The 20,568-nt window shown below is 40.1% G+C and overlaps 1 protein-coding gene across 1 annotated transcript in view; it reads right to left on the reverse strand.

Moving 5' to 3' along the window:
- COL4A1 (collagen type IV alpha 1 chain) overlaps window positions 1-20,568 on the reverse strand; it is a 138,730-nt gene that overhangs the window by 39,743 nt on the left and 78,419 nt on the right. Inside the window, exons 3-22 of the mRNA XM_054719964.1 lie at window positions 15,332-15,421; window positions 15,093-15,137; window positions 14,077-14,121; window positions 13,905-13,967; window positions 13,372-13,425; window positions 13,182-13,208; window positions 12,066-12,149; window positions 11,917-11,979; window positions 10,532-10,567; window positions 9,967-10,008; window positions 8,543-8,629; window positions 8,040-8,066; window positions 7,861-7,911; window positions 6,965-7,009; window positions 6,827-6,880; window positions 4,258-4,299; window positions 2,376-2,460; window positions 1,979-2,014; window positions 1,348-1,512; window positions 400-495 (exon numbers count right to left, since the gene is read on the reverse strand). Coding sequence (XP_054575939.1) covers window positions 400-495; window positions 1,348-1,512; window positions 1,979-2,014; window positions 2,376-2,460; window positions 4,258-4,299; window positions 6,827-6,880; window positions 6,965-7,009; window positions 7,861-7,911; window positions 8,040-8,066; window positions 8,543-8,629; window positions 9,967-10,008; window positions 10,532-10,567; window positions 11,917-11,979; window positions 12,066-12,149; window positions 13,182-13,208; window positions 13,372-13,425; window positions 13,905-13,967; window positions 14,077-14,121; window positions 15,093-15,137; window positions 15,332-15,421 — 1,237 coding nt within the window. The remainder of the gene's footprint in view (window positions 1-399; window positions 496-1,347; window positions 1,513-1,978; window positions 2,015-2,375; window positions 2,461-4,257; window positions 4,300-6,826; window positions 6,881-6,964; window positions 7,010-7,860; window positions 7,912-8,039; window positions 8,067-8,542; window positions 8,630-9,966; window positions 10,009-10,531; window positions 10,568-11,916; window positions 11,980-12,065; window positions 12,150-13,181; window positions 13,209-13,371; window positions 13,426-13,904; window positions 13,968-14,076; window positions 14,122-15,092; window positions 15,138-15,331; window positions 15,422-20,568) is intronic.

Consider the following 20,568-nt stretch of genomic DNA (forward strand, 5'->3'; position numbering starts at 1 on the left):
GAATGGTGGTGAGCATCCCAGGTGTGCATTTGTGGTTTGGCTTGAAAGACAGGCCTCCTTTGAGAAGAGAACTCTCAAACTTTGAACTGAAAGGTCACAGTAAGACATCAGTCTGAGAGGTTCACCTGCCGGCAGTGGAGAAGGTAAAGGGCAGCAACTCTGACATCAGGGCCCTGTCTCCTGATTGTCTCCCAGGTGAGAGCTGCCTCTCAAAATCCAACAACAGGAAAATCCCAGCAGAGTTGTAGGGAGACACATCCTAGAATGGACTTTGCAGAGAGTTCCAAATAAAGGGAGACTACATCCACGTCCACCTCAAGCTAGTGAGTCTGCAGACATACTAGTATATTATAGGCCCTAGCACAATCATCATTTAAAAAAAAAAAAGTAATCTCTTACCTTTCTCTCCAACTTCACCCAACAATCCTGGTTGCCCTGGAATTCCAGGAGGACCCGGATCACCAACTGGTCCAGGCCGGCATTCCACTTGTCCATCTGAAATGGATTTTTAAAGTTATAGGATCAGTTCTACCTAACTGAAGCTAGGTATTTACACACTCTGTAATTTAATCTCTCTCATAAAACCAAACTGTTTTGGGGCTACTTGGTAAGTATTAGAAATCCAGCTTTAGTTTGCTCACAAACAGCACACATAGTATCCATCCATCTACTCAGCATCGCACGCCATCACTTCTGAAATGTCTACTAGTATTTCACAATTCTAAAACATGTCTCATGAGCCCTGTCTTATACTTTATTTCATTTTTATCTTTCCAAGTACACACCATCATCCTTATCATACAGATTAAGAAATGGGGGCTCGAAAAAGTTAAGTGGTTTCTTCATCACCATACATCTGTGACATCACAAAGAAGACTGGAGCCACTTTATTCCTTACTTTTCCTAAGCAAACTTTCAGCAAAGCAAAAATTATTTAGAGTTGTAGACTGACCGTGGAGAAATGTCTCTAACTGATAGTTCCTATTCAATTCTGAGCATCATTCATATGACTCTAGATAAGCTAAAATACATTTTATTTTCAGTACAAACTGCACAACTCAACTGGTTCACTTTTCAGTTTTAGAAGCCAGGAGACTCAGAGCTGGTTAACATATTTCTTATTCCTTTAAACCAGTTTTATGGTTTTATTTTTACTATTCCTTTCTGTAGCAAGGCTAATTTTGCAAAGATACCTAAGGGGGCCGTAAAGAATTCATCCGTCACCGGACACACCAGCCTTCTGTCCTGCATGTGAACTCGGGAGCCCCCTCAAAGACCTGAGCCAGCCCTGCCCTGCAGCCTGTCCTCGAGGGGACTCCACGTGAAATGGTCCCAGAGGGAGCTTACCTGCGTAGCCTGGTGGTCCAGGAGGTCCGGGGAGCCCAGGAGGGCCCGGGAATCCATCTCTTCCACTTGGTCCTGGCAAAGACGCCCCTGGATATCCTTGGTCACCTTTTTCTCCTCTTTCACCAGGGAAGCCGGGAGCACCAGCCTGCCCAGGTATCGGGATGCCTGAAACCAGAACAAAACCTCACCTAAATAATCACAAGTTGAATGTCAGCCGCACAAACTAATTTTCTTAACTGTTGAAGGAAAAATGAGCAGTGACCATTGCTAAAAGGGGAACTGCTGAAACAAGCTGCCAGGCTTCTCACCATGTAAATGTAAATGCTGACAGTCAGATGCTTCCTACACATTAACTTGAAGGGAAAGATCAGAGCCAGGCAGAGTAGGCGTGCCTCAACAAGAGATATGAATAGTCCCACCGGTTAAATACATGTTTCAAGCTACATGCTAACCTGTCCCTTACAAAATGAACACCTTTCCCATGAACACATCTTGTTTTCATAACTAGAAAAAGGTGCTACAGAACTGTTAAACATTTTATGCAAATATCTAATGTACATGATAAAATGTTCAGAATGTAACCACAGAGAAGATTTACAGTATTCTTTAAAAATCAGATCGAGATGCTCACCTGGGGGGCCTGGCAGGCCTTGTTGTCCTGGGAAACCTAAAAAGAGAAAGAGTTGGACAGGCTGAGGCTGGTGCACTCGTGATTGACAGTTCATATCTCTGTACCCAGGAGGACCCACTGCCAAGGGGAACAGGAAGCCTGAACACGTGGACATGTGGTGGCCCTGAAGCTACAGAGCTGCCAGGAGAGGGGCCCCAGGATGGACAGTGTGACAATGAAACATGAGCTCGAGTGAGACTCGGTCACCACGTGGTCCTGCGAGGCATGCAGATGTTTTCAAGGTGCAAACGAGAGCAGGTCAAAAATGGAAGAAAGAGGAAGAAAGGATGAGAGAGAGAGACAAGGAGAGGAGAGGAGGGAAGAGGAAGAGAGGGAAAGACAAAGGAAAGGAATATACCTTTGGGGCCTGGCTCTCCTTTCAAACCCGGAGACCCGGGGTAGCCCCGCTCGCCTTTTTCTCCCAAGGGTCCTGTGCCGATCACCTGAATTACAGAACATGAGATCACGGCGGGGCCCGGGAGGGGCTGGTGCTATAGGTGAAGAAGCTAATGCTTTTTCTGTCATTGCATGAAATGTGAGTAGTCATGGGGCAGGGGAGGTCAAAACATACAAAATAAATATTCCATAGTGTCCTCCTTGCAGAGAACTCCACCAGGCAGCTCCGCTTCCTTCTGTAGTAATTTGCCTGGCAGGAGCTTTACCGACGAGGTAAAGTTAGAAAAACATTAATTCCAAGGTTTAGGTTTGGAATTTCTAAATGTCCATACAAGCCATACCATGGGTAGTCTCCTTTAAGGGTGCTAGCAAAAGAACACCCTTACATTTCCTCTGTTTGCAACAGAACACTCCAACTTTTTTACTGGAAGAGTTTTCTCCTTTCTTTTTTATTAAATGGTCCAAAGTAGGGACCTCCGTAAGGCCCTAGGGATAGAAGGCAAAAAGAATGCACTTTTGCCTCATTAAAAAGGAGAATTGAGCCCACTCAATTCTAAATTACTAAAATTCAAAGAAAATGACCAAGTCAAATTACCGCATTATTACCCTTAAAATATAATTCCTTTGTTGCAATTAAGTTACTGGATATTATTAAAATCTGCTGATGAGGTAAAGCTAAAAACAGGTTTCTTGAATGCTGCTGTGGGATCACAAATATGGAAAATGGAATCATAAGTATATATGGAGAATTAAAAGCATTAAGAAGGCTTGATAAGTTGATCCTATTCCTGGAAATGTAGCTTGAGGAAAAATGACTCACCACCACCCGCCCCCTGACATCAATAGACACACTCTCGCACACAATGGTTTGTACAACCATTCATCAACACAGTGCAATGGCAGCAAACAAGAGAATGGTAACATTTTCATCATTTTAAAAAAGTTTTGGGGATGCCCAGTTTGTGTGGCTCAGTGATTGAGCGTCAACTGATGAACCAGGAGGTCATGATTCGATTCCTGGTCAGGGCACATGCCCAGGTTGCAGGCTCAATCTCCAGTGGAGTGGGCGTGCAGGAAGCAACTAATCAATGATTCTCTCTCATTCATTAATGTTTCTCTCTCTCTCTCTCTCTCTCTCTCTCTCTCTCTCTCTCTCAGCTCAATCTCCAGTGGAGTGGGCGTGCAGGAAGCAACTAATCAATGATTCTCTCTCATTCATTAATGTTTCTCTCTCTCTCTCTCTCTCTCTCTCTCTCTCTCTCTCTCTCTCTCTCTCCCTTTATCTTCCTCTCTGAAATCATTAAAAATATTTTTTTAAATAAAAAAGCTTTGGGGCAAAATGGTTAAAATAATTATAGCACAGCACTGACAAGATATTGAAAATGATTATTTGAAGGTAACTTGAAGACATGAAGAATTTACTTTTTTTAAAAAGTTACATACAGTGATTATAAGTATGTATAACTATGCATATGGACAAGGAGTAAAATGTTATTTGCAAAAATGAAAACTGTTTTGCTTACAGCAGTCAAATTGTGGATGATCTGTCCCCTTTGGTAACGCTGTCCTCAATGGACCATTTAAAACAAAACAGTTTCAGAGTGTGTGGCTACTATTCTTACCCACATGCAGAAATGATCAAAATTTAATAAAAAGTAAGACCCAAACTCCACACCATAAAACATATAAAGTTATTAGTTCAGATTGTACACATCCCCTTTACATAAAAATGTCAGTCTACGAATGCTGCGGAGCCTGTGGCCTCAGCAACTGCTTGGCCACAACTCCTTTCCTTTCTTCATTTCAAAGGCTCTCCCAGCCCAGCAAACGTTACTCTTACTCACAAGTCCAGGTGGGCCTGGAGGACCTGCTTCACCTTTGTCTCCCTAAAAAAGAAAAAATATATAACTTCAGCATTTTTTAACTATAAAGAGTAGTGATCTTTCAGAAGACAATTAAACTTTGCAAGAAATATTTCCTCTCAATACCTCCCATCCTGATTAGCTTAAAGCACTCTGTAACAACTATAACAAAAGCAAATACATTTCATTTTGCTTTGCATAAGGGTGATATATGAGGATAAAAGTTTCCACAAGACACAAATGGGAAGCCAATTAGTCACATGACAAAACAAGCTCGCAGTTTTTGTTCTGTTGACTGTACGCTCCCTCAGAGAACTTTACTTGAAGATAACTTGAAAACATGAAGAATGTGCTTTTTTTAAAAGTTAACATACAGTGATTATAAGCACGTATAACTATGCATATGGACAAGGAGTAAAATGTTATTTGCAAAAATGAAAACTGTTTTGCTTAGAGCAGTGAAATTGTGTACTCATTTATAAGCTGAATTCATACACAGTGGTTCAAAATAAAATGATATGAAAGATTCTGATTTCTTAGTATAGTTTTCTTAAAGAAATAATTTTATTTGAGGCTTTTAGGTGTAAGAATGTCCAAATTTGCATTGGAAATCATAATAAAGGATACTTAGGGTTTTTTCTTTCCTCTTAAAATCCAACATTATTTATAAACATTAAGTGGATAAGTTCTGGTCACTGTGAGGCTTAATTTAACCCATATTAGATGAAAAAACCCCAAAATTTAACCATGTTATATATACTGTTTTTATATAAACATCATAATACTTTTAAAAGTCTTAAGATATGCCATTATTCCATGAATGTACTTTTTTTTCCTTTTAAACTAATGAATTAAACTTAGGCATTAAATCAGAATTGGCTGTTTTGGTTTTTCATAAATATGAGAAGAATTTTAGAAATATCTGTGAAACTTAAAAAAATATCTTAGCTAATATATTCCAAACATATTTACCTTTAAATTCGACAAGATTGTACTTTCTCAAGAAATTATAGCCTTTGTACAGGATTTCTCCCTTTGTCCCTGGTTTTGATAAGCAAACCTTGAAGTCCTTTCACTAGTTTATCACTCATTGTTAGAGATAAACATTTCCAAATTACAGCTAACCCTTGACCAATGCAGGGGTTAAGGGCACTGACCCCCAAACACAGTCAAAAACCCATGTCTAACTTTTGACTCCCCAAAAACTTACCTACTAATAGCCTACTGTTGAAAAGAAATCTTAACAATGACATGAACAGGGGATTATCACATATTTTGTATGTTACATGTATTATATGCTTTATTCTTACAATAAAGTAAGTTAGAGAAAAGAAAGTGTTACAAAAATCATAAGGGAGAGAAAATACATTTACAGTACTATATGCACTTATTGAGGGAAAAAATCTACTTGTAAGTATACCCATGCATTTCAAATTCATTTGTTAAAGTGTCAATTGTATTTCTATTTTAGTAGACATGTGTATTACTTAGTCTCATGATTAAAAGAAAACAATAAAGCAATGAATTTTTTCTGTCTATCAGAATAACAAGTATTTTTTAAAGTTTTATAACCAGCAGTTGCCAAATAAAAGGACCCCAAACTGATAGAGGTGCCTTTCTGGGGATAATTTGGGGGTACATGGCAAAAGCTTCCAAAAGAGTCTAAACGTTGACCCTAAACATTACATTTTTAGGAACTTATAACGGGGAAATGATAAGATCAGTGAACAAAAATAAGTTATAATCATAAAAATGTGGAAGGGGCTTAAATACCAAACAGTAAAAGGCATGGACATTAAAAGTATAAATGTACAACTACATTTATGGACATAGAAATATATCCATTTCATATTATTATGCAACTAAGCAGGATGTATGATGCAATATCATTTTTTCAAAGCACATGTACATATGTGCACATAGGAAAATTACTAACTCTGACTATTTCTGAGTGGGTAATAGAAAGGTCCCATGAGCTTTTTTTCTTCACAATATCTTTCTGCATTTTCTGGTGGTGGTATACAATCAGGAAAAATTAATCTACTACAAAAAAAAACTTAAAAAGATGAATGCAACATCTCATATTTTTAAAAATTTATGCCTACAAATAAAACCAGTATGTTAAGTTGTGTTTTTGCTCACATGGAGCATAAATAACTACACTGAGTGGCCAGATTATTATGATCTCTGAATGAATAATAATCTGGCCACTCAGTGTATATCCTATATAATAAAAGGCTAATATGCAAATTGTCCCCTTGACCAGGAGTTCGACCAGCAGGCAGGCAGGCCAACCGCCCATGTCCCACCCCCGACCCCTCGGCCCCACCCATGCATGAATTCATGCACCAGACCTCTAATATATATATATAACATACACACACACACACACACTCACTGAGTGGCCAGATTATTATGCGTTCAGAGGTCATAATAATCTGGCCACTCAGTGTATAATTCTTTTTGAGTCCACAGGCCACTATTCCAGTAAAAATTTCTGAATTGACCTACAAAATGAAAGTTAAAAACTCAAAATAGCGCCCCCATTTACCTTAAAGCCCGGTTGTCCTGGTTGTCCTGGTAACCCTGAGTCGCCGGGAAACCCCTAAAGGAAACAGGACAGGCAACAATAATCGTCAGCTAGTGAAGGCCAACAGTTTCCTTTTAAAAATGATAGAGAAATACTTACTAGACTCCCCTTTTCTCCTTTTTCACCATCTTTTCCAGGCTTTCCCTATACAATAAAAATTTAAATATTAGTATTTCATCAACAATCATAGCAAATACGCTGTAACAACAAGGCTCTGATTCAAATGTAAGTTCATATGTCATCTTTCCTAGGAAGCCTCTGTGTAAGCTGATGCCACTACAACAACAAGGAATAGAGTGTACACTGAATAACTATGAAAGTGTTACATCAGAAGAGGACTTTTCCATTAAAAAAAAAATGGAGCCTGATTAGTTCCAAATCTTCTAAGGTACCCTTACATTTGGCAGCATAGCTACTACCACCAGAGAAGGTTTCCTATTGGCAAGTGAGCACTGCGTAGCTGCTATGCAGAGCATTGATTTTAGCGGAGGTTTTCCTGCATTATTTCAGGGGAGAAACTGAAAACTCTCAGGCTACTGGAAACTGGGAGGGTGTCCTTCCACCAGGACTCTGGGGGTTGAGAAGCATGTGAGCATCTCCACTCCGGGATGTGCATCTCGGATCTGGGTGGAGGTCCGAGCTGGCCTGGGAAGGCGGCAGCAAAGGGCACCAAGGGCTCTAAGCAAGTGGACAGGTGGCGATCAGTGGGGAACCAGCAGGTGGGCAGCTCTTCAGAGAGGCCCCCACCAAATGCCAGGCTGTCTTGGGGTGTGAATAACAAAGGGCCTCAACCTTCTGGGACTTTTTTCAAGGGATGACAGCTCTCCTTATTTCTACTCCCAAGGGCTTCAGAAAAGCCCTTCAGGAGAGGAAAGAGAGAAACCAGAAAACCCCTCCCAGTCTCTTCCATTCTTCTGTGTGCCTGAACCTGTGATTCTAGGAATGCAAGGAAAACGATTCACAATGGGAATAAAAGGACTCTTAAAAGAACTTACTCGGGGTCCTGGTTTTCCAGGTTCCCCTTTCTCTCCAAACCCTGGCATTCCCTTGGGGGGAAAAAAGAGAGTTAGATTCATTCATACATTTAAGTAAAATATTAAATTAAGTAAATATTACACTTAAAGTAAAATAAGCTTCACAAAATAATAATGATCAACAAGAATTTAGTACTTACATAAGATCCAGGTTCACCTTTTTCACCCTAAAAGAATTTTAAAGAGAGATAGATTAGTACTATCTAATGGCCGTATCATTTTTATATGTGACATTGAACATGTGAAAGGAAAAAAAGGAACTTCTTCCTGATATAGTAACAAAGAAATTTACATTGGTCTCCAGCATTTACGTCCTCACATTGACTGGATTACAGATTTAAGAAGGGCACCTAATTATGCTTGATCCACAGCTGGTCTCCCATCTGCTGATCCAGCCCATCCTCCACTGGGGTGCACTGAAAAAGCCCTCACTGGGGTGAGTCAGCCTCAAACCAGGCTTGCTCCTACCTAGAACCAGCTGCCTCTGCTCTCAGATGCCCATCTTTTATATGATGGAAAATCTATAAATCTGATCTCCAGGTCAGGGGTGAACACAGCTAAAGAAACTGAATTTTGACACAGTTTCTCTTGATCCCTAGGAATTTGCGCAAAATTAGCAAGACGACATTTGGTTGTTTTATACCTTCTCTCCTTTAGTGGCAAACTGTCCTTTTTCTTTATATTGAGCCTCTCCTGGCATTCCTGGAGGGCCACTGACGCCCTGGTCGCCCTGTTGATGCAAACATTGGGAACTCAGTTAGGCAAAAAATAATTATATATTGAAAAAAAATGCAGAGGGGGCCTAAAATAAAACATCTATCTTAAAAGTATTCTTGTACTCTTTTCTGATCTATCCTTGCCTTAGCAGAAAATGAAGTTTCAGTAGGAAGAGGGCACGATTAGTATCTAAAGCCAGGAGGAGACTTTCATCTCTCAGGGGTCAGGAAAGCCACTGTCTTGAGTAATAGCAATGGAACCTGATCATCTATAGGATACATGTATAAATGCATGTATGTACAGACCATGCATACATATACAAACAGTATATATGTGTGTGTATATATATGTGTGTATATATACATACACACATATTTATACATACTAGGACACATGTATACAAGCATATGCATATATACTGTCCAATTTCATTTTGATGTCCTGAAAAAGACACAAATTGCCTAGTAGAGCTTGGGAAGAAAGGAGGTATCTTTAGGTAAACTAACAATATAAGAACCATCAAGAATTGTCTTTCTCAGGCATCCTAATTGCTGGGTACAACTGGAAGTACAGTGAGTCCCCAAATGAGTGAGGTCCAAAAAATTCCACTGTATAAATTCCAGGGTTACTTTGTTGTGTGTGAGGTTTATGAAAAAACTGGGCCAAAATTTGGGGTAGAAAGCAGAGGCCACCTGTCCAGGACACATCTGTCCATGCCTCGGTTGACTTGGGGTCTCCTGGTGGCCGTTGTCTACAATGGCTTGACCATCCACAGAAAAGAACCTTGGCCTGGCAGGCGCTGCTGCCGTAATTCCAATAATCCCCACTTGGTTAGTGCCCATTTCATTGATGTGATTCAGTAGAACTGATGGAGAAATCACTAGAGAATCAGAGACCCACTGATGTTCTTCCTTCTTCCCAAGATGAGGTTGCCTGCTCCGATCCATGCCTCCCTGCTTCCATGGATTATTTCCTCCCAATTTTGGTATGATGACCTTTGCTTTTGCAGGGTTCAATATAGTTACACTATTAACAGTCAAGTCCTAAATTGGAGTCGTTTATAATAAAGTCTAGGTCTGGTCTTATCACTGCCTGAGAACATTTTGATTGAACTGTGTATGTTCAATCGAGGGATTAATGGCCTCATTATATTCTCTGTGGGTGAGATCACACATAGAGTTCAGTGACATTTGGCTGTGCATTTTAAGGAAGACACTAACAAACTCAAGAATGTGCAGAGAAGAGTATCTATGGAATAAGAGCCCAAGAGTAGGTCCAGAGGCAGAAGCTCTATCATGCTTGGAACTGTAATTTTAAACATGAAAACTCCCCAAAGCAACATGTACTCACTTTGTCACCTTTTGGTCCTTGAAAACTTAAACCCATTTGTCCCTGTTGATTGAAAATTAGGCTTCCATTATTAGAGTTGTCTACTTTGCTCAAAAGTGTCTAACAAATATCATATAGCATGCAGTATGATAGTAGATTTAAGGCAATAGCTTCATCCCACAACCACCCTAAGATTTTCAATGAAGTTGTGATCATGTTGTATTCAATGTCTATAAAAAATTTCTAAACATATTATTGAAAAATAAGTCTATAAAAGCCTTTTTTCTTAACTTAAGGTTTTTAAACTCTGGCTTTATAAAACTACGGGGAAAAAATCAATGATTCCAAAATAATGACTAAGGGGTTGGTAGATGGAAAAAAGATCAATGGATATAGAGATCAATCAAATAACCAATTGATAGGTTAGATAGATGGATAGGTAGCTTGACAGATGTTAACTATAAAGATAGGTAAAGAACTTAGACTTTTCCAAAAATTTTTAACAGAGACTTAAAGAATGAGCTATGACAATTTCATGACAGTCATATACTAATGCCAAAGAAAACCAAATGACACAAATCTTTACCTTTTCACCTGGAGGGCCAGGAGGGCCTGGGGGACCCTAAAAGATAAAGCATTTTAGTTAAATACAGTTCACAACCCTGGTAAGCTTTGTACAGAAATTATGTTTCGATACTATGGTTAACATAATTTATTTGTTAATTTTTTCCTGTGTTCTAGAACTGTAAAACTTTGAAAGTAACCAGAAACTAGTTTTGTATGATTATTAACAGGAATGTAAATCCTTAAAAAATCTTTGGCACTGATCTAAGAACAGGCCAGGCTCACAGACAATGGATGAAATCACCAGCCAAACTCTCTATGATTCTATACTTTCCAGTTTGGAAATTATGTTTGTCTAATTTGGATATAATTTTTTATCTCAAAAAAGCTGAATGATTTCTTCCAGCAAGTAGACTATAGTTAAGTCAAAAAAAAAAAAAAACTTGTGTTTGTAACAAAATTTCAGAATGCTTTAAAAAGGAAAAACTGGTCATTCTTTATGTACATAAAGAATGCCATCACCACAGTAAGTCTAGTAACCATATGTTACTAGTCATTCTTATACATATGATTTCATACACTTACAAGAACATATAAGAGGTTTCATGTGCAGGAATGAATATAAGAAGAGTTGTTGAATTTTATTCACAAAAGAGTAAATTTAATTTGTTGTTGAATTTTATTCACAAAAGAGTTGAATTTAAGAGTTGTTGAATTTTATTCACAAAAGAGTAAATTTAATTTTTATTCAAAACAGAGTAAATTAAAAGATAAGCCTGAAAATCTCAGGACTCTCAGGCAGGCTAGTATGAGGATAACAAAATAAGTGCATTATTCATTCCTGGTAAACGTAAGTCTTGTTCATATTAACTCTCTCGTGATCCCAAATATGTATGTGTGAGCAGATGACATTCTCCTTCTATTGAGAATTATCAGCTGTGAGGGAGGCCAATGACAGTGTAGAGCCTCCTGGGATGTTATCTCTGGATGCTCAGTTGGCACAGTCTTTGAAATACTGTGTAGCTTCTAGCCGCCACCTGGTCTGTGTCCTTAGCCTCCAACAGAGCAGACCCACAAGTCCATCTCCAGGGCTGAACCTCCTTGTCCACCTTGAACTCAGCCTCTTCAGGCCATGGATCACTGGCATCCACTCTGCCCCTCACATAATGAAGGTGTTGTCTGTTTGAGGGCTGTCTTGGCATGCAGTGCTATTATTATCCTGTTCCCACAGTTCTGGGAATGCGTGCACCATAAATGCAGCCAAATATTTTCATAAGAAATTCATTCGCCCAACCCAAATCAAGGAGATCGCCACTGTGTAGTTTTCGTTAAATTGTATTTGTTTTCACACTTCAACATAGTTGTTCTTTGAATGACTGCCTCAGGGAAACATCCCCCCAAACTTACTGGTGGTCCGGCATATCCTGGAGGGCCTATGGGACCTTGCATCCCTGGGAATCCTGGTGAACCCTACAATGTATTGAGAAAGAAAAGAATCAAAATGCAAACCAGGAGGAGACTCAGCATGGGATTATAGTTATTCAGCAAATGCTTACTGGTATTCCTGGGGGTCCGGGAAATCCTCTTTCACCTTTCAGCAGCGTCCCGGGCACGTGGCCAAGTATTTCACCAGGATCCCCCTATGTGATGAAAAATAAGACAAAGTCTCGAATACTGATACTTGTGTAAAGAAACTTAAAACCTATCAAATATTAGGCATGCATTACTGGTATGGAACTAGCCCATGTCTGGGGTTTAGACTCTCTCTAAGCTTGAAATATATACAGTAGATTGGCCATCTCCCCATTCATGCTACTCTCTTAATAACCAGCATTTCAGTGCCGCACAGTCAACTCAGCTGCAACCAGGACTGAATATCTAGACAGCAAAGTGAAAGGATCGATGACACTTCCATGGGACCCTCCCACACAGACACGAGAAATACTAGACCAGGACCCAGTCTCTGGTTGAGAAACTGTGTGACCACAGGCTGTTCTGATAAAACAAGAACTGGATTTCTAGGAAAGTATTTCAAGATGAGCATTTTTATCAAAGCAGGGTATGATGGTAAATGTCATGTGTTCACTTAGGCCACAATACAGAGGGGCCTACGCCCCACCGGGACATATAGGAAAATCAAGCTGAGAGGGACCATGGATTGGCTCTGAATAAAGAGGTCGTGACACCAGGATCTAACCCTAAGGCAACTGGGGGTCTTCCTGCCATAATTGTGGAATGTATAATAGTGACTCCAGAGTATAGGCAACATGAAAAAGGGTGTCTATAAGTCAAACTAGATAGATTAAATGTTATACCAACTTGAGTTCTTTTTGGTGGCCCTGTACTTATGTCCTATGGCTCTGGAAAAGGAGCATCCAAATTGAGATGTCTATGCAGGTAATTAATCTGAACTAGACTCACATCTGTTAATATTTACACCGTGCTGCCTATCCCTGCTTATTTCCTATTAAGACAGTATACCTATGTCTAAACTTCAGTTTCTAAAATTTAAGTGTGTGTAAATGACTTATATACCCTTTTAATGTAACAGAGTTTAGACAAATGTGTCCATAGGCACTTGGCCCACCAAAGTGATTTAAAATAATTTTACTTTCACACCATCTGTTTTAAAAAGACTTCTGTAATGAATCCAATAAAATAAAATAATGTACCTTCATTCCGGGTAACCCTGGTGGTCCCTGAAAAAAAAGGTTGGTATTAGTTTCATTTTTCTCAAAACATCACTAGGATTAAGATACAAAAGGAGAGGGAAAAAAAAAAAGGTGAGGGAAGGAAAGGAAAAGAAAAGAGAGAAATTCTAGTCAAAGAGAGAAATTCTGAGTTGAACAACCTCATACTCACAGGATTTCCAGCGAATCCAGGCAAACCAGGAGGTCCCAGGGGCCCTCGTTCACCCTGAGGAGACAGCAGACAGCCACTCACAAGTACCGACAAGGCAGGTGGGACCTCAGTCTAGACACCCTCATCAGTTACTATGTCCTACCTCATTTGTTAATTAAAATAATTTCTTAAAAATTGTTTGTTACAATCTATGTTACTGAGTGGTACTTCACAACAGAAGAGATATACTTGAAAATATAATTAATAGGGACAGGATTAAGAGCAGCATTTTCTTGTTTTATTTAGTAATAGATGATAGGTAAGAACTAGAGTATTTAAAGCAATTTTAGAGTAAAATTGTCCAAAAGAGAAAGTCATAATTATATCATTCTTAAACATTAAATATGGGGAAACTGCATTTCCTAATCACATAAAGAAAGCGTTGAGACAAGCAGCTTTGCAGTGATGGCAACTGAACAACTTGGCCTGACTTTTCAAGATGCAAAGTCAGGTGAACAGGCACAAAGGGAGAAAGGACTTGGTTCTGAATTTACCTTTGTCCCATTGCATCCTGGGATACCACGGGGACCTGGGGGACCGTCTTGCCCAGGAATACCCTGCAATTAATAAAGTAAAGAAGCAGCCAAAATTAAAAAACCACCTGATGATGCCCATCACTCACATCAAATGTCTCATAAAGGAAGGAGGTGCATTTTATATACATACAGGAAGTCCTGGGTTTCCAGGGTAACCGGATACTCCTGGGGTTCCCTGTAAGGATGGAAGTGAAAAGGTTTCCATGAGCATTGGAGAACCTCTTTTCCTCCCACTGCATCCACCTAAGGGTGTCTACCCTAATTGATGGCATTCAGAACATTACACTGAGCAGACAGGGGCATCCTCCAGGGGAGGCAGCTGAGGGCCCAGCCCAGGGAGGTAGGTACCCCAGGCTTTCAGAAGCAATTCTACATGGAAAGCTGACTATGACTTCCTTCTAAAATCAAGGCTGCCCATGCACAATATAACTCTGCCCTCATTTCCTTCTTTGTAATTTCTACGTGAATAAATAAATATACATCTACAAAATTCAAATTAAAAGCTCAAACAGTTGGGAAGAAGGACGCATGGGGTAAATCAGCTCATTAGGGGGAAGAGACAAGTTCTTTCTAGTTGAAATTGGATCTTCTCCATCCCAGAGAGGTCCAAGGACAAATGCATCCACTGGTCACTGTCACACTCCCCTTCCAGCAAGTACCAATAGCAGAATGAAAACTTTCCATTTTACAGTGCAATTCTGTTTTTCTAATTTCGGGATTCCTGTTGGAGATCATTTTTGCATCTCTCAGGTACGGGAGTAGCAAAGAAAGTAAAAGAGCGTGAAGAAGCAAGAGGAAGTTTAACTCTGGAAATAGTATCACTTTCCACATTAAATGAAGATATCTTTCTTCCCTGACTCCTCCAAATTCAAATGTGTCTACAAGAATCCTTGAGGAAGGACAAATGGGAGGAAACAAGTGTGAAAAAGAATGAACAGCAGCTCCGCTTATGCACAGCAAGAGTGGCAAGGACTGGAGGTAAAAAATGATAACTTATGGCTTATTTTAACTTCTGACACCCACCACACACGCTGTCTGAGCCCTGGGGAGGACAGGCAGAGGGAAAGGGAGAGGAACAAAGAGAACGGAGAGAAAGGGCAGGAAGTCTCCACAGTCATTACCAACCTAAGTGACAATTATACTCACTCTTGTCCCTTTTGTTCCTGGCAGTCCTGGTTCTCCAGCATCACCCTGGAGCAAAACAGAATAACCATTATAACAAAAATACAGATCAGCGGGAGAGGTCAAAAGGGGGGGGGGGAGGGGGAGGAGAGGGAGAGGAAGGAGACATATGTAATACTTTCAACAATAAAAAATTTTTAAAAAAAGACTATGGATTATTTCAATTCTACACCTCACAGCCCCCATCACCCAGGCAAGTTTACCTTCTGTCCAGGTGGTCCCTGTGGCCCCTCAGGTCCTTGCATTCCTGGAAATCCAATGACACCTTGTAATCCTGGGAGGCCTCTTTCGCCCTGCGGAGGAGGAAGGAGTTAATATTGGCGGTTATCATTATGAGACCCAATGTAGGTAAGATTTTGTTATAAAAGGCAGGTGAAAAGAAATTGAAGAAACAAATCAGTAATCAGCCTCTCTGAGCATCATCCAATAGTGCACAAGTTTACAGTGAGCATGTAAAACTAGGGCTGAAATGAATTCTTATTTCAGGTGGCTCTTCTCTACTCTTTTTAAAGGCTGTTTGAGGGCAGGAATGTGATACCGGGCACAATGCTTTCTATATACTATATTCTAAGTGCTAAATAAGTTGTTGGATAAATAGATAGCTGAGGATTACTTTTCACTGAAGTGATTATAATCTCATTCGGTTAGTGCCATGGTAGGCAAACTGCGGCTCGCGAGCCACATGCGGCTCTTTGGCCCCTTGAGTGTGGCTCTTCCACAAAATACCACGGCCTGGGCGAGTCTATTTTGAAGAAGTGGCGTTAGAAGAAGTTTAAGTTTAAAAAATTTGGCCCTCAAAAGAAATTTCAGTCGTTGTACTGTTGACATTTGGCTCTGTTGACTAATGAGTTTGCCAACCACTGGGTTAGTGGAATCTTCTTGGGACCAGCAGACCCAGCACTGAGATTTTGTGAGTATACCATCAGTCAATTTTTCCCCCTAGGTGCCTGCAGGAGCTGGGCAGGCAGAGCTCACCGTGTGAGTTTCAGCATGATGCTGAGCTTTCCCTGTGCAACCAATGGTCTGAAGATGGGCTTCCCTAAGTGTCTTTAAAAAGTGGGTTTGGGTTTTTTGTTTTTTTTCCCCAAAGATTGGATCAAAGTTCAATTATGGTCTCTGCTCTTGTGGAGCAAAAATAATAGGAAACATTATTTTAAAAATAATAATGAATTCGGACTTTAATGCAATCTTACAATACAAAGTGGGCAGATTGAGTATCAATGGTTAGTTAGCTGAGTTTTAAAAGCAGAGATTCCAGGCGGGATTTCAAACTGACAAGCGATGCCTTGCATAACACAAACATTTACCAGGAGTTACTTAAATCTTTTTCATGGTTGCAAAAGGAGACAGAGCAAGAACTTTCAAAGTCATCCTTCTTTCCAAACCACTCGGCCAGTCCTGACACTTGCTGGTGAATTAACGGCCTGCTGCACTTTTAGAAATGCGGAAATGTGGATCTGAACTTAGAACTGCAGCCACTGGGCGTCCATGGGTTGTAGGTTTAATGAGAAGGTAGGTCAGGAGTCCAGAAACAGCGAGTAGAGATAATAGTTGATATAAGAGTAGATGGATTAAAGAAAATCAAGCCCTACTCTTTGGCACACCCCTTTGGACCATCAGCATCCAGAGAATCTACCAGAAAAAAGAGAGGCTGATATCGTCAGAGCTCTCAGCATAGGATTTGACCAGAATGCTGGCTCCTCCTCCCCAAGGCCTGTGACAGCTGGGAAAGAAAAACATTCTCAGGCCAAGACTTGATCAAAGGTGAAACTACTTAAATAAATTCCTTATTCACCTAAAAGAATAACGAGATATAGCTGCAGAAAATACTGATGACAGCAATATATGGCACCTCTTATCATATCAACATCTTCCCTTTTATTCAGATGTGGGAAAACTCCACCCAGAATAGAATTGAACTGAACTGCAAACAGCTGGCTAAAAATAAAAAATAAAAAAATTAATGAACATTGAATTGCATACCCCAAATAACCTAACATGAGATAGGAAGGAAATGTGAGAGCCAGGTCAACATAAAAGCGTTCTAATGCATCTGGTGGAGTATTTTTAGGAGTTAGTTAATATTGGCAGTATCATTATGAGACCCAATGCAGATAAGATTTTATAGTCCCTATTTTAATCATGGAATACATGGAGGCACAGAGTCAGACTGGCTGATTTCTACAAGTTTCTCATTGAGTCAGCTCTAAAGCCAAAAATAGAAATGAGGTCAGCCTAAACCAGAGTCCATGTTTTTTCTAGGTCACTAGAGCAAGCTGGTTCCCAGCAAAATATAAGACAATTCACCAACATTAAGTTAGTCCCTTTTATGTCCATTCCACAGATAGGGATATTAGCATCCGGTGCTTAGCTGACCTGTCACATGTCACTGGGTGACCCCTGCATGCTCCTGGGAACTGAATACAGAAGTTTCAATTCCCAGTCCTTGCTTTCACCACAAGAGCACATTCTTTCCCAAATGTCACCAGAATGCTTAAGCAATCCGTTTATCCCAAGAGTTTTGAAATTAAGTCGCTAAAAAGGAAGTGACGCCTTCATCGACATGGTTATTGCCATTTCCCACATGGGTTTGTTGGTGTGTTGTGTTTTTTGTGGGTTTTTTTTTTTGGTGTTTTTTTACTTTTCTAATCTTTCATTCGGACATAAGTGCACATGAATAATCTAATGTCCCATTCCCTGTCAAGGTTACTGTGGGCACCAGAGCAGAGCACACAGACAGGAAAAGCATTCAAACAGCTATACAATTAGCTGCCAAATATCACACGCTGTCTGCGGGCCAACTTATTCCTCCGAGCTTTTAGCAAATCTCCACTGGGGTTAGAGGAAGAGCAAAGAGCTGGACCAGTGTGCAAAGGTTACTGGTGCCAGTAGTTTCTAAGCCAGACTTTGCGGCTGCAACAAGCAATACTGCGCCTGCCAAGCCCCTTATGTTGGAGTTCAAGGCAAAAATGTGCACAGTTAGAAAAAGCTGAGAAATAGGACCCCTTAGTCATCTGTTTCCCCTGATGTCCAAAGGCAAGGTCCCAAGGACATGGTGGCCACATAATTCATGCCGGATAGAAATGAAACCCTGTCACAAGCACTGTTATCACAGCAATGAAAACTTAAAATGGAGGAGGGGAGGGGAGCGAAGCTTGTAAAATATTGCACAGCTTTGATGCAATGGCATTTCATGGTTTTATTCTTGAATGTCAGTGTCATGTATTGCACTGATCAAAAAAAAGAAAGAATTTCATAGACCAACAGAAGTGATTACTGCTATATTCTCAAATGGTGCAATGCAGAATTTGAGGAGGAAGGACAAAACACCACCATCTATAAAGATGAAAGAATACAGCCACAGAGAATAATCTTAGTATCAAATTAGCTATTCTAAATTAGGCATGAAATAGTTTCATGCATGGAGCAACTTAAAAATTTTGCCTAATATATTATCCAAAGCAAGGACATACTTTCAAAAAATCAATAAAATAGGGGAAAAACAGGTTCTGTTATAATATCCAATTATTTTGCCTCCTCGTAAAATGCTTAGGGAAACAACTTCATGATGGAAATCAAATGCTAGAATATAACCTCACCCCTATTTAAGTCAGAAACAGAAATACAAAATAAGCTCCAAGGATGGCAGAAGTTGAAATATGGTGAAAACTCCTAACTTTGGAGGACAATATAAAAACCAATACAAACACTGAAGTTAAAAATATAACTGGAATAAGCAGTCAACAAAAATCTTATAATCAGTGGTCAGCATGGGATCACAATCTTGTGTTTAAATATTTTAATTTTTCATATTTAAAATACCATGATCATGGATGTTTACAACGGACAGCAGCAGGAGCAGAAATGCCGCCAGACACTGGACTTCCTCCCAAAGGCGGACTGGCTACATAGGTAGAGCCTTGTACATATACTTGGGTTCATTCACCAGAAAGCAGAACAAATTCAACAAATTAGACAGATTTTTTTTCTGTTGGGTTTCCTCTTTTAGAGGTAAATACTTTAAAGGCAGGGTATTGTTTTATTCATTCACAGCATTAGGCACAAACTTTAAATTCAATAAAAGTTGGTGAACGAGCCTGGCAGGCATGGCTCCGTGGCTGAGCATCATCCTATGAACCAGGAGGTCAGGGCTCGATTCCCTGAGTTGCAGGCTCCAGCCCCAGTGTGGGGCATGCAGGAGGCAGCCGATCAATGATTTTCTCTCATCATTGATGATCCTAGCTCTCTCTCCCTCTCTCTCCCTCTCCCTTCCTCTCTGAAATCAATATATATATATATATATATATATATATATATATATATATATTTTTTTTTTTTTTTAAGTTAGTGAATGAATGATGAACCAACCAATAATATAACATGATTCTACCTACATGTCCTAAAGACTTTAAAACATACTAAAATATGGTTACTGGGCAGGATGGGATCCCCGAGCTCCCTTCCCCAGTCTACTGGCAAAGCCCTGTGGGCACCGCTTGAGACTGACTAACTAACGTATGCACCACTGGCCAAAGAAGCAGCGGGGGAGAAAGCCACGGTTGGGACATGACACCGGATCAGCTGTTTCTTTCTGTCATCTGGTGCCTTGAGATTTCTTTTTCCAAACAAGGCTGCAAATAATTGAGGGAATGGAAGTGTTTACATTTGGAGCCAGAGCTCACCAAGCATCCAGTGATGAGGAAACGATTTCAAATGACGGGTCACAGTCAATGGGTGACTGCGGAACTCAGCCAAAAATTCCGCAAGTCCAATTCCTTGAGCCCAACAATAATCAGACATCTGCACAGCCATTTCCTGAATACCAACACTGCTGGGAAAGTGGTGGGAAGGCTACGGTCGGTGTCAGGGGGTCATGGAAAATCTCTGTGACAAGGCCCCGCGGGGAGCTCCATCCATGCCAGGAAGCTTGACATTATGGCAGAAATATCGCCATTGATGCAGAGGAGAGGAGGCGAGAGGAAATACGTAGCTAGAACCCCAAAAGGGCCACTTTTCCTCAGGGGAAAACATGAATACCAATTCTTCTTTGTGCTATGAAATGTATAACTGGATTCTTAAAAGAATGTGTATATGGTTCACATACACTACATTTCTTTAATGAATTAGATATAATACTGAAGAGTGTTTCATGTAACCACTCTATCATTACTAATGTTTCCTGCATTTAACATTTTAATAATAGAGCAGGACAGGATAATATAATCATGCACAAAAAGCATGGCTACAAAGCTTTATCTTATTCCCAAACTCTTCATTTTCTCTCTCAAGCCCTGGCGATGTTTCTCTCTCAAGCCCTTGAGACAGTCGGTGTTAGGAATCTTTATGCACTGGCTCTCCACCAAATATGTGGGTATATGTTAAGAGCTTTGGCAATTATATATGGGGGGAGGAGCATTTAAGAGATTGTTCCTAGAAATGA

This window comes from Eptesicus fuscus, chromosome 8, assembly GCF_027574615.1.
Source record: "Eptesicus fuscus isolate TK198812 chromosome 8, DD_ASM_mEF_20220401, whole genome shotgun sequence".
Lineage (NCBI taxonomy): Eukaryota > Metazoa > Chordata > Mammalia > Chiroptera > Vespertilionidae > Eptesicus > Eptesicus fuscus.